Source organism: Zosterops lateralis, assembly GCF_965231275.1.
Source record: "Zosterops lateralis genome assembly, chromosome: 4".
Lineage (NCBI taxonomy): Eukaryota > Metazoa > Chordata > Aves > Passeriformes > Zosteropidae > Zosterops > Zosterops lateralis.
This window is the reverse complement of record NC_139765.1, coordinates 39,308,461-39,323,183: the sequence shown is the minus strand read 5'-3', so window position 1 is coordinate 39,323,183 and position 14,723 is coordinate 39,308,461. Positions and strand designations below refer to the sequence as shown.

At 40.4% G+C, this 14,723-nt stretch overlaps 1 protein-coding gene across 3 annotated transcripts in view; it reads right to left on the bottom strand.

The window, feature by feature from the left end:
* CPM (carboxypeptidase M) overlaps positions 1 to 7,715 on the bottom strand; it is a 29,763-nt gene extending 22,048 nt beyond the window's left edge. The window contains exons 1-2 of one of the 3 annotated variants that reach the window (XM_083859651.1): positions 7,698 to 7,715; positions 7,254 to 7,410 (exon numbers count right to left, since the gene is read on the bottom strand). Coding sequence is in view for 1 of the 3 variants with exons in the window: in XM_083859649.1 (XP_083715775.1) it covers positions 7,254 to 7,410; positions 7,558 to 7,572 (172 nt within the window). In the remaining 2 variants the exon portion in view is untranslated. Of the gene's footprint in view, positions 1 to 1,786; positions 1,907 to 7,253; positions 7,411 to 7,557; positions 7,641 to 7,697 lie in introns of those variants that run through there. The other 2 variants (XM_083859649.1, XM_083859650.1) reach the window with 2 other exon arrangements.
* Between the last annotated feature and the right edge of the window lie 7,008 nt (positions 7,716 to 14,723).

Sequence of the window (14,723 nt, the reverse complement as noted above, 5' to 3'; positions counted from 1 at the left end):
GGAGAACAGAGATTTTTCCCACAAGGCTGATTCCAAATAAATGCTACTCACATGAACAGTGTACTATTTTTAAGCAGATCAGATTTTTCAATTTTGAAGTTACAACATGAAAATGTCAGTACTAGATAACAGTTTATATATGAGAAATGTTTGCTTTATGTTGTTAGGATAGGATCCCTTGACACTTTTTTATTTAAAATTATCATTTATTTATTTATTTAGGCTGGGACTCTGTATCTCTGAAACAGCATGTTCCACAGGAAAAAAACAAACAAACAAACTTTCCCACAAAATTTTCTGCAAGTGTATTCAAGTAGGAGAGATCATAGAAGCCAGGACAAAAATGACTGACAAATTCACAGCAAGTGCAAAGAAAAGAAGACTTAAGCAAATAATTTTACTTTTACTGCAAGAGAATAGAAATGTGCTCAGTGACTGCATCTCCAAGACTTATGTCTAAGATTATCCATCTTTTAAACATCTGACGCTGACCAAACAACATGCTTTTTATAAATGATTCATGTAAAAAGCATAGTTATACTGACAGGAAAGCAAAGTTAAGTCTTGTTATCATCATAAAATCCTAGTACTTGGCTATTGAAGGACTGATTGCACACAAATTACTTGTGTCACATCACAGAAGTCAAACTGCTAGAGGATGCAGTCAGATAATATATGAATTTATATTTCAGCATTGAAAGACTTTTTAGCTTCCTTCAGTTAGGACAAATAGATTAAAATTTAGAGCTAATATCGTATATAGTAATAATATAATATAGTATTGGTGACTAATATATAATAATTATATATATATATAAATAATAATTATTAGTATAGTAATGGTAACTCCTACTTAAACACATGATTTAGAGCAAAACTCAGTTGAGAACTGAAGACTTAAGAATACAAGGTAACACTTCTTGTTTTTTAAGTCATGATTCAGCTTTCACTAGATAAACCACAAAGGAGCCTGTACTTCTTCTCTGTTTTATTTCCCTCTCCCATTACAGTGACTCACATAATGTGCTGCAAATAGAGTTTACAAGGTATTACTATCAAGCCCACTTGTGAACCCAAACATCTTTTCAATAATAAAATGAACATGTAAACCTACTTAGAATCTTGTTAACATACATTTATATGCCACACATACTGTCAAAGACAAGAACAAAGACAGTTATGAGGAAAGACACAAAAAAGAGCAAGTGACACAGAACAGGAAAAAAGTTTCAAAAGAGGGCAAACATGGATAAGAATTTAACTATCACAATAAGTTTTAGAATGCCCATTTTTTACATGGAACACTGGACTGAAGCCAAGCAATTTTAGTATGATTGATAACATGGGGCCCTCAGAGTGGAAAATGTCTCATTCAATCCTGTTTCTAAAAAATGAACTTTGAAAAACCTCAATGCTTATATTATCTATACACACCATACTTGCATGATGACCCTGTAAGGAAATTTGTGGGGTGGGGATAAGGAGGAGGGAAGGGAAGAATAGACATTATCAAGAATTGGTGACAGGAAGAAAGTCATCTGCAGCAGTCAAATGGAACAAGCCTAAGGTAATAATCTTCTACACAAATATATCTCACATAACGTAATCACAGAAAAAATAGCTGCAATATAGTCTTTAAACACAAAACATTTGCTATGAATTTTCATCTAGGTAATTTGTTTATTTTTAAGGCAAAAATAATCCTCTCTATTACCTTTCATTTTTCTTCCTTCTTTTAAAAACACTGGTACTAGCATTTAATAATGGGTAACACCAAGAAACTTACCTTGACGTACAGTGGGTTGTATATAACCTTCTCATTCTATTTTTGTGCAGTGCCAGAACCCCTGAGCCAACCCAATGATAATTCCAGTAGAATACAAACATTTTATGGACAGCATATTTCAGCTTTGCTTTCTCCAGCAGTAAAACTTGTTTTCTAGTATTTCAAACAAAGTAAATACATCCAGAAATATAAAAATCTGGAATGTAAATTCCAGTGGAATAAAATTCCACTCCAGTATTGATGGTAGTAACTCAGGCTTCTTCCATACTGTGTCACAATAAATAACTTAAAATTAGTTCCTACTTTTTTCCAGCTACATACAGACTATTAATGTGTAGATGACACAAGTACAATACCTGGCCTTTTATTATTAAATATTTTCACTGAAGTGCAGTGGATCTTAAATCAGTACTCCCCTCTTCAACAGCCACCCACAAATGCCTAAAGGTATCAATCGAACTGTATCAGAGGAGTCAGGAGATTTAAGTTGACCTCTGGCACATCTTGGACACACATTCCACAGATGTTGGTGAGGAATGATGGACAGGTTAATTGCCCAGGTTTTCTATTGACTGTATTACCAGGCACATATGGCATACAGCACTACCTGAGTCCTAATGCCTAGCACACCCTTTTGCTGAAGTCACAGCTGCTTATCAGATGGAAACCTGGGCATGCTCATTCCCTCCTGTTTTCCAAGGAGAAACACATGAACGCAGGCAGGAAGGAAGCACACACATCATGTGCTCCAACAGGCAGTTGAGTCACAGAGAAACCTCGCCTGTGGGAGCCCTGCTGAGCACACCTTCCCTGTAGTCCATAGCACAACCCATGCACGCAGCCACGGGCGAGTCCTGCACCGACCATGAAACCCACAGCAACCACACACACCCCCTGCACATTTCGGCCTCTCCTGTTTACAGAGCAGAAATAGCAAAATGCTAATAAGCAAGACTCACTACTTAAAAATAGATTTTAAAAATTCCCCCAAAGTTAGCGAAGTGTTTAAGATTAATGGATAGAATGTGTCTGTCCAAGGGCAACAGAGAGAGCACTGAATGTTGGTGTTCACTAAGAATCAGAATTGGATAACTAAGTCACATAGCTCTCAACCAAAGAACCTTTCAGGACAGCTCTTTTGCAAGGTATTTCTGAGAATTTCTAGTTGAACCAGAACAAAATCTGGTCAGTTTGTTTTAGGTTTTTGTCTCTCCAGTGATAAAATCTGCCAAAGGGATATTAATACATAAAGTCAACTTTGAAGCTTCACTAGGTAAAGACAGGGGGGACTTTAACAATACACAACCTTTCCCTCAGTGAGCAGAATCTGGCCTGAGGATGTTTACAACTGTCCCAAGTTTACTGGAATTCTAAAAATGCAGACTGGACTCCAGAAAATCTAGATTTAAACTAAGCTGTTAATTAGCACGCTATCACTTTATCTCAACCCCGAGCTATCTGAAAAGACTTTTTAGAGTGTGGAACTACTACAAAAGTTATTTCATTCTTCCAATACCTTGCTGTTTTTGTCCTCCTAAGGAGGTCATCAGGTCTGTTAGAAAGAATCCTTAAGTCAGCTTCCCACCACTTTCATTTTCTTTTCAAAGAATAACAGCAGCACCCTATCTTGAACAACGAAAAGCCACAGATCATACACATAAATTGACTACTTTCCTTTCAGTAATGCACTCTAAGACTTACTTGCTGAAGAGTCAGTCTGTTTTTTACTGGGGTGGCATTAGGCAGGATGGGTTAATAGGATTACACCAGGTCCCATTCTTTCACCCCAGATTCATGCAGCTCTACAGATTCCACTATTATTATAGAGTGCACACACTGTTCTGAGGTTGGATATTGGACATATTAGAAAACTGAACCCCTGACAAAAAGCTTTTATAACTTTATTCAACAACACACCTGAAACAATATAAAAAAATAAGGTGTGTTCTGGGCCATCACACATCTCTGCCTATCTGCTGCCAAGGCCATATCAGGTCTCTCATGGACAAATCACCTAAAAATCTCGAGGGACTTGAGGATACCTATTAAATTAGACCAAAATGTAACACTCAGTTTTGTCAACAAATGAACTACATCTTTTAAGCTCATTTCTCCCCTCATTTAAGGATAATAGCTTAGCAGATGAGATACATAATTAAATATTATAGCTTCCAAATCAGATCTGGAGACCGAACAGGCCATTGCCAGCCTAGAACACAATGTTCCCAGTAATTTGGCAGAGGTGCTCCAAGTAACGTGGCAGTGGGGAATTTCTATATGGTGATGTAAGGGATATAGATGTAAACCACCACAAAATAAATAGGGTGTCTATTTGTTTCCAGCTGAGGATCTTGGTATAGATTCTGCTGTGCACATTGCTATTACAGTATACGTACCTCAAATAAACACACTATGTAAATCTCACCTCATTTATCCATAACAAATCATACTTGACTTGTTGGAGCTTTATGCAGAAATGACTGACTTGGTGAGAGGGAGCAAAGCATCCCAGTTCTTTAGTCTTGACCTTAGCAAGGCTTCCAACAGAATTCAGATTCGGGAATTGCATGGGACCACTAGAGGTTATCTGGCTCAACTCCTCTCCTTAAGCAGGGCCACCTACAGCCAGCTGCCCAGGACTGTGTTCAGACAGCTTTTGAATATTTCCAAGGATGCTCCCTGAGCAGCCTTTTCCCAGTGTCTAGTCAACCTCATGGTGTCTTTGTAAATAAGCTGGTAACATATGGATTAGAGGAATAGACTACAGTAAGGTCAGAAGCTGACTGGACTTAACAACTGGTGGTTCAAGCGATAGCAAATAACTAGCAGCATCCCTGAAGGGTCAGTACTGGGCCTGATGCTGATTAATATCTTCATCAGAACCAGGGCTGCCATTCAGAGGACCCCTGGTAAGATGAAGGAATTTCTTGACAGCAAACTCATGGAGTTTGACCAACATAAATGCAAAATTCTGCACCTGGAAAAAAAGAACCCCATTTTGGATTATCAACTCAAGAAAATAACCCCATGCAGGTACTGACTGCAGACTGGCTGGATTGCAGCTGTGCAGCCTAATGGCTGCAAGGGGGCTCAGGTACCCAGAGACTCTGAAGAGCTTCCACCCTTGCCGATATTCAGAAGTAGAGTGGAGAGGGCCCTGAGCATCATCATTAACTTTCAAGTGAGCCTGTTTTGAAGAGGAACTCAGACTAGATAGCCTCCAGACCTAAATGACTTTATGGTCTGCCTGAAGCAGGTGAGGCTTCTGACATACAAGAGTGTTTAAATACTTCTCTTCAAGAACTACATGCAATCACTTTCTGAAGTGGTAATACACAGGCCCCTATCACCCTCTACAACTGGTCTTTTAAGAGTGGATTTTTATATCCTTGTAGAGCTCTGGGTCTATATACACTGGCCAAAAGTCAGGCCTTAACTTCATGTTCTTCATAATCCAAATCTAGATGGCACTATAAAATACTAGATAAAATTGGAGTAAAACATAGATTAACAAATAACATGGGAACAATAGACATTCATGATAACAGCAAAATAATACCTGTTGGCCTTATAAACACTACTTCGATCCATGGGATATTGTATTCATCTTCAAGAATTTTCATATCAGGAATATCAATTTACTATATCACACTGATCTCAGTTTTATTGTACTTAATTTCTATTTCTCATCATCAAGAAATACATTTTGCTCTCATGGTTTAGCTAATTGGCAGGAGGACAACACTAGTAAACAAAGCGTGTGCACACACAGAAAGTCTCGCTTGTGTCAGCTTAACTGAGAATAGAGGAACAGAACTTCAACCATGGACCAAAACTGAAACTTCACTTTCACCAAAATTCTATAACCACTGTCTTCATAAAAGTTTCTTTTAGTATGAGCAACAAAACCCCAAATTAGACCCTAATTCAGTACCGTCCCATACCATATTCCAGGTGACTCTGAAGGCTCATTTCTCAACAAAGGTAGAAATCTCTTAACATTTAGGAAAAACTGAAAGAATAGAGGAGCACTAAACATTTTTCACTGCCATTCTGCTTTACATGGCACTGGGATTAATAACAAGGAGAGCCCACACAGTTCTCTTCTCAGAGTAGGGCAAAGCAGAAGGCAATATATCAAAATCTGAATGTTTCAGTGCATAGCTCAATTAAAATCAAGAGATGATGCTTTTCCAGTTTTCATGCTGATGGAACTCTGACAAGTTGAACACCTCATGTTATCAGCTTTCAGGTATCTAGCTATGTAAAAGCCAAAGTTTCAATCTCTCAGGTTGGATGAAAGGTTTTTGCCTACCTGCACAAAGATAAGCCAGCTGAGATGCTGGCAGAAAAGTCATAATCTTGTCCTATCATCAGAACATTAGCTATGTTCTCTAAAGGTATGAAAATGAGGATGTGGATAATTGCTACTTTGTACTGGAGGGAACTGTACTTACAGGAACTAACCTCTTGCATGGATGAATAATATAATCCAATATAATTCTGCCTTTGATGAAACCAAAACACAGTTAAAATAACTTTAAGATTCCCTGTCTATTTTGAGATATGTGGTAAAACAAGGGAGAAGGCATGAAAATGTCTTCATGATCACCTGCCAAGAAGAATAGATTCGTATTTTTTTAAACACAAGTGTGGATTTGATAATAGATTCTACAAATGTCTCCTTCCAGTGGTAAGAAATGGGATTAGAAGAACACATGGTGTTTCTAAAGAATGAATTTTCTATCTAGTTTTATAGCTCTTCTCAGAGTGATTTAGTTTCTGGAACTGAAATCTAATAAAGCAGTTTGGGGTTTTGGGTGTGTTGGGTTTTTTTTGGGGGGGAGGTGTTTTTTTAGTTTTTTTGCTTAAAATTAAACAGATGTACATTAAAGTCCATATGCAAATAAACACTAATCTTTTAAATATCTTTTTAAAAATTAGCCACTTCCCTCCAAATTTATGGTAAGAAAGAACCAATCATAGAGAGATACATTAAATATCAATATAAGGTCAGAAAAGTGATTATTGATTTCAGTACATTTTTCCTGTAAGGTTTGAAACTGAAATCCTATTCTTCATCTACAGCACAGGACCTCGCACCACAAAGGTATTTTTAACACAAGCCCAAGTTAGAAAACACACATCTTTAATCACGGTCCCACCAGAACGGGCACTTGGCAAAGGGGTCCCACATACTCTATGTTCCATTAAGAGGGCCCTCTTTCTGAAATTGCCACTTAGGACGTTTCCAATGCTCACAAACATAAGGCTGGGGAGAACTTTCACCCTGATGCTTCAGTCAGAGTGTGTTATTCACGGTTAGGCAAGAGGAAGACAAAACTTGACAGAGGTTTGTTAGAGCAGCCCCGCCGCCAGCAAGCGCCCAGGAATCGCCACCTTTACCCACACCCGCCCCGATTTGATAGGAGCAAAAAGCCTTCTCTCCCCTGTCCCCCGCCCTTACCTTCCACCGAGCGCCCGATGCTGTACAGGTGTGTGAGAGCGGGGTGGGCGGCCCGCACCTCCCTCAGGAACCCCTCCACCTCCTCGCTGTGGTGGTACTTAAAGTCCAGCGCGGCCGCCGCAGGGACCAGGCACAGGATGAGGATGCCCAGCACGTCCTGGAAAGAAAGAGATGAAGCTGCCTCCGCGGGCTTGTCGCCGTGCGGCGGCAGTGCCGGGACAGCGGCCGGCCCGCGGAGAGCCCTTCCCTCCTGCCCTGTGTCCCTCTGTGTCCCCCCGGGGGGAGCAGGTGCCGCCCGCCCTACCCTGGCCGCCCGCATGGTGCTCCTGCTGCTGCTGCTGCTGCTGCTGCTGCTGCCGCCGCCCCGCCACTGCCGCCCCGCCGGGCGGGGACCGCCATCCCCCGCCGGCCCTGCCCTGCCCTGCCCCGGACCGACTGACTGACATGGGCCCCATCCACTCCGCTCCCCGGCCCGCCCAGGGGTCGGGGCCCGGGGGGAGACATCCCTCCCCTTGTCCCTTGTCCCCTCCCTCCTGCCCGCCCCGCCGGCGGGTCTCACCTGTGCGGGGCGCGGCTCCCAGCGCTGCCCTCTCCATCAGCCCCTGCTGCCTTCTCCATCAGCCCCTGCTGCCCTCTTCCTCAGCCCCTGCTGCCTTCTCCTCAGCCCCTGCTGCCCTCTCCATCAGCCCCTGCTGCCCTCTTCCTCAGCCCCTGCTGCCCTCTTCCTCAGCCCCTGCTGGCCTCTCCTCGCTTTTCTCACCGGAGGGCTGAGCGGTGTCTGTAGCGATTAAAATACCCCAAGCAGCAAACCGGGGAGGGGGCAAACACTCACGTTTGGACTTTTACCGCTGTTTGGATCCACAAGAAGGGTTGTTAAATAGAAACCAGCTCCTCCCCGGCACCTGTGTGGTCCTGGCGTGCCATCAGGACGGCAGCACCTGGGCCCACAGACAAAGCCTGCTGCCTGAGCCCTGAGAGATTTATCTGCAAATCCAACAAAAGCTCTACCTAGTGCTATTTTTGCTTCAGCTTGTTTTGTTTAAAGATAAGTTTTTAATAGGTTTGTATTCACATACTAAAAGGACTGGATTCTATCTGCAGAATTAAGTGCTTTTCTTGGTTCTGCACTAACCACATTGCCTTGGGGATATCTTGGGTTTGGGATTCACCACACTTTTTCATCACCTTTTGTTGTCTTGAAGATTGAAAAGAACTAAGGAAGTTAAGCTGGCTTCCAGCAACAAAAATTAGGTTAGTCTGCATTTGTTTTAAAATATGAATGTGGATATAGCTCTGTATTAGAATACAGGTACTGGTTAATACTGTATAATTCTACTGAGAAAAAAGTTATAACCACCAGTGGGATTTCATCTGCTTTCTTCTGAAATCTACTATGCTGGTTAATGTCAGAAAAGCATGTTAAAGGAAGTGAACCTATGAGCCAATCTCAAACAAAAAGTCCTGTATTCCAAATAGAAGATGCTATATTTAACGAAAGTTCTTGTTAAACAAAAAGTTACTGTTAAATTTAAAAGTGCCTCTTTTTTAACATGAAGTTTTAAGAAAAAAATTTTGAAACTATATTTTAATGCAACTATCTGTAGTATCCCATTGTACCAGGCATATATATCTAAAAATGCAAGATGTCCACATCTAGACCCCTCTTAGTTCATGAGAGGGGCATCCATATCATATATGACATACAAAAAGGGATGTATGCAAATTATGAGGCTACTTGATTAAAAAAGATATATAATATTATATATCTGTTGAATAGAGTTTCTTCCAGAATAGTATTCTGGGGCACAGGACAGACCCAGAGCCTTTCTCCCATACACTGACTCCACCTCATTTTAACTCCTATAACTTGACAAGACCTTCTCTCTCTTATTCACAAAGCAAAATTATTGCGAGACTTAAATATGGATGCCTTTTACATTCTGTAAAAAAAATTAAAAAAATCATAGTTGGTTTTGGTTATAGTTCCTATGTGAAAGAAACTGTGGGGTTACACTGCAATCATGTCTCCGGAGAAGCAGGAGGGAGAAGTCGAGTATGTGAGCTTCATATTTGAATTTATTTGGCTACAATGTGCATATTTATAGGCTCCTTGAAAGATGATCTGGGCACACCACTTTAAGCAAGGAAAAAAATACACTCATGTGGTAATCCCACATAAACATACCTGGAAACCTTCCCAAGATAATCACATGAAATCACAGCCCTCTGACTTCAAGACTGAGTGGGGTGTTGGCAACATGGTAAAAATCACAGGGGTGTAAAAACTTAATCTCAACGAAATAACTAAAGTCACCTTTGATACTGGGTAATCACACAGTGTTATCTCATTTGGAAATTACGCCACCCTCTAATGTAACCAGCATAGTCATGGTTAAATGAGAGTATTACTGCGTACAGGAGTGTTCAAAATGATAGATTGTTTCTGTGCCAGGTGCTTGCAAGTTAAAACAAGACAGCCTCTTTGGCAATATTTGAGTTACATGTGACAGAATCAGAAAACTTTTTTTCTCCCCAGCCTGCCCAAAATTCAAAGACAAACTTGAATTGCTTTTCACAAGGTCAGTTTAAGCCAGCCTGGACTGGTAATAGTCTGGTAAACACAGTTGTAGGTAAAAGTCAGTACCAAAGATCAAACCCTGCATGAAACTGAACCAGCAGGAAATCTCCCGTTAGCATCAGTGGCTCAAAGCAGGGACTACGTGTCCAAAACTGATTGCAGTGGTTCTCCCACTGCAGTTGGCAGTGACCCTTATGAGGAAGTGGCATACACAGAGAAGCCAACTCCTCTTGCTGTAAGAAGCATTATTCTCCTCTCAGTGTCATTCTGGATCGTCACTTTAAAAGTATTCATTATTTAGGTTAGCATTGAGCACGGGATTTGTGGAGAAAAACCCGCAAGCTCATTCTGTGAGCTGGGCGCCCGTGATCTCAGCCGGGGGAGCAGGGCTGGGGCTCCCCGGGCGGTGCTGAGAGCAGCCGCGTTGCCCTCTAGTGACAGGCACAGAAATCTCCGCCACAAGCCACAGGTACCAACAACTCGTAGGTACCACCCTGACACTGGCGCCTCACAGAAGCAGCTGAGATAGGTCACGGCAGCAAAAGGGTCTTCTGGAAAATATTGTGGCTTTGGAGAGCCATTCGCAGAGGAGGTCTTGGAATTTTAAATCTTAGTGTTTTGTCATCTTTCACGCAGGATTCCTGCACTTTCCAAAGATCAATAAGAAAAAATAGGTGCACCACATTACAACTGAAGCATCAAAATAGTTTTGGCTAGAAATTCAAAAAGAGGTCACTAACAAAGATTAAGCGTTTAAGAGCCACCACTGCTATTGGAACTCTCATCTGAAATCATGTCCTGGGCATACAGACTACAGCTACATGTTCTTTACACTGATGTAACATTAAGGACCTGACAATCAGATTTCTCTGGGGAGAAATCACAAGATAAAGGCTTTCTCAAGTGAGACAGACCAGAAAAGTGAGTTCAGTACAAGTGATGACACAGACACACGAACTTGAGAGGACAGCACAGTCCTGGATTAGCATAAACCCAGATACAAATCACCTGAATAAATATCAATGAAGCCATTCTGGTGTATAATATCTGCATTAATGAATTAACAGCCTGATATTAGTATGGCAAAAGATAGATCCCCTACAAGAAAGAGCACTGAAAGTATATCAGAAATCTCTCAAACATTCATCAACAAATTAGTTGTCTCTACCACACTGACAGTTCTCAGCATATATGGTTCATAAATCTCCTCCTCTCCAACTCAGCATAAAAATTACTCCTGGAGAAGAAAGGGATGCCCTGCTGTGTCTGGTAATCTGCAATTAGAAAATGATCCCAAGGGGAACTATTAGCAGCTAGTACTGTTTAGAGCTGTCCAGACATGCATTGATTCAGCTGGAGAATCTGGAACCACAACCAGCTGCCTGACAATCTTCTCACTCATCCCATCTTGCAAACAGCAAAATCTGCATACAGCAGAGATTTTGAGCTGCTGTACGACAACGTGCTGTCATGTGCTGTGGTAGAACAGGTCAGTTCTGCTCCACATGGGTTTGAAAAATGGCAACATGATCTCATTCAAGACAAAGGTCTTGAGTGTTGTGTCTTGGGTATTGTAATACAATTGTAACATTTTTCAGCTTTATCTTTCTCCTCATAAATCAGCTTATACTTGCCCTTTCAACAGTCCACACAGAATTAGATGTAATTTGAAAATAAATTATCCTTGGAATGGCAGGACCTAATTTTGCACCTGAGGCAGTACGTGTCTCTGGGCAGGTAAGAATCTGAGACTAAGAATGGGAAAGCCAGAAATGTTTGGTGGGAAGTTCAGTGGCCTATGGACAGATGCATCTCAGGGAAGTAAACAAAAAGAAGGAAGGTGAGGAATGTCCACAGAGGTCTTTAGGAGGTGAGAGTGGCCTGGAAGGTGGAAAGGTCACAGATACTGTGGTTGAGAAAAAAAAAAAGCAATCGAGAAGATTTGGCAGGTGAGTTCATATGGAAAAAGACTGAGAGTAGGTTTTCTGCTCACTAACATCTTGCTAATCTGACCTCAGGGTAAGAAAATTTGGGGGATTTAAGATGTTGACATAGCATCTTGTCAGGTCTGTTAATTTGTATATGAAATGCATTGCAGTTAATACCGTGGAATTTACAGAGATTCTTCATAGCTGATTTCTTGTTGATTGTTAAGCAATACTTTTGAGCAATCTGAACATTATCCCAAGAACTGGACTCATTTCAGCTTTAGCCACTTGGAAAAATTGTCAAGCTTTGAAATAGCATTTTGCCATTTTTGCTAATTACTTTCAAATCAAAATGTGTTTTAATTGCCATTGTCAGAAACAATGCAACACTCTTACTCACAATGATGGCAAGTCTGTCTCCTAAAAACAAAATTCCTGCAGGCCACTTAGCATATCTGTTTCAAGTAAACAATGGTGCCATTTCTTGAACAGGAAATTAAGATCCTTTTTGGAAATTTTCATTGTGTGATAAAACAATCCTTTATTTCTCTGCACTAATTTATACATAATGGGCCTCTACACAGATAACTGAGTAAACAGTGCGCACTGAAATCTCCTGTCAGTGAAAAATACATATTATGATGTTTTGCACTAACCTCTTTCTTTTGGGAAAGAAATTAAAAGGGAGCTTTCCAGATATACAATAGCTATGAATTTGCTGATTTGCAGTTTAAAAATGAATGTTTAGTGGTGCAATAAACAAAGATGACACTTGTTTGACTGCAGTGAAAGCAGATTGCAAGACTTCTTGGATTAATTTGTACTAGCTGTGCACTGGTTAGACTGTCATTTATTAAACCATATGGCTCTGTGTAGGCTCCATTTCTCTGAAGATAAGGGTATGGTTTTGTAACCTAAAACTAAGTTGTCCCCGAGAGAGGCCACCCTGCTGTCTCCCTTTTGCCAGTATGAGCACTTGAGCAGCAGTGTGGTCAGTTGGATTGGGGTACTGCCTCATCTGTAACCTAACCCAAATACACACATACACCATTAAAAGAATCTCTGTTTTTACCTGGCTTAGCTTCCTAATCCATACAGGCACTGGCCTTTGCTGAGGGAGCATAAGAGCCAAACAGCTCCTGGAGAGGGAGTGAACTGGGAGTGAGCTGCTGGCTCAGGAGAGGTACATATGGGATGCCACAGTTCAAAAGAGAGTCTCTTTGGAAGAGTAAGCTGAGCTTATAAGAGAGGGACTGTTTTGCTCTGCCTCTCTTCTGGCAATGGCTTGTTCTCTAGAGACACATGAACTGCTGTTACTTTCCTCCCCCACTAATGATATGGGAATATTAATGCTGAATTTAACTATAGATTGTCAAAGAGTCTTGAACGTCAATTAAACAGAAATTTGAGAAAGAGAACCCTCTTACAGATATGGAAGCCTCTGCTACTCTTAGTCTGAAACTGTTGCCTATTTGGCATATAAAATGATGATATTACCTGATTAGCTGCTCCATCCACATGAGCCTTCCAAGACAACTGTCATGACAGAAACCTTATTAAGGTTATCTTGATACAAGCCAGTATTTACAAACACAACAGCCTGCATAAGTAGCACTGGAAACAATAACTTTTATTCACAAATACTTAAAAGTGAAAGAAAAGCTGCTCCTGTGGTGGCTATGGAGGCTGGCTGAAGAGCAGCCCTTATCAAGACACAACCTGTACAGCAAGGATCTTTCAATATCAAGGATTTGAAGGTGGTTGATTTGAGGTCATGAATATCTTAATCAGAAAATGCAAAATCAGGATGAAAAAAGTCATTTTGCTGACAGCAGAATTTTTTTCCCCACTAGTTCATCTTTCACAAAATTATTAGAAAACTGTAAAAGTAGGCAAGATTTGATATGAAGCAAGAAAGACCAGGTAAGCTTTAATTTTGTCTTGGTTCATTGAATTTATTTACAATTAAACTTCCAATGTTATTTGTTTAAAAATACTTTTAAGTGCTTTCTTTCTTTAGAGTGCTTTATACTTAAACTAGATCACAAAAAACCCCAACTTTTTTTACAACAATGCTTTCCTAAAAGTAACCCCTCAGCAATTTTTCCTATCAAATCCACACACAGAGAAGATACATAGGAGAAGGTACACTTTAGCATTCTGGGCACATCTTTGGTATGGATGTTTTAAAACAACATACATTACAGCAGGCTTAAGCAGAGTCATCAGGCACCAAACTGACATCTGAGCAAGCCCCAGATTGGAACAATTTCCTGTACCAGCTACAGGAGGAGACAAATCTTCAATGGCTATCAGTGTCTTCATTTTTATTTTGCTAATATATGGCTGTATAAATATAAGATTCTCCCCTGGGAATGAGGATTTCAAGTGTTTATGAAAGAGTAGCCTCATCTCATTTGCATTAGTACTCCTTGTTGGCAGTCTCACACACAGGAAGTCTGAAAATACACAAGAAAAACTTTAATTCCCCAGAGAGCCTGTGGTAAGGAGATCTCTAAATTAAGATAACTTGAAAGATATCCTCATTTCAAGGCATGTATTTAAATCCCTTTAACAGATAGCAAGGCTGAATAGTGCATGGACTGCAAAGATTGACAAAATCTCTTCAGTAGTTGATTGGTTTTAATGTAATTTTAATTATTATTCATCCCACAGGTTTTTAATAGATATTTATGGAGCCTTGATCTTCTGTTTTCATTATGCATGAAGTAGTTTTTTTGAGCCTCTTCTTTGCATGGCTGCTCCCATGCAAGCCTAATTTAATGGGTGAGTGTCTTTGATCAATGATTAAACTGTTGAGGGAAGCATTTGGTCTCTAAAACTATCTTTTTGTGGGCTGATACTTCAAATTCCATTGTACACTACAAACATTTCCATAGATTGCCATGGATATAGATATTTGATCATTAAAAATTTTGTATTTCCCATATTTGCCTTCTTTGA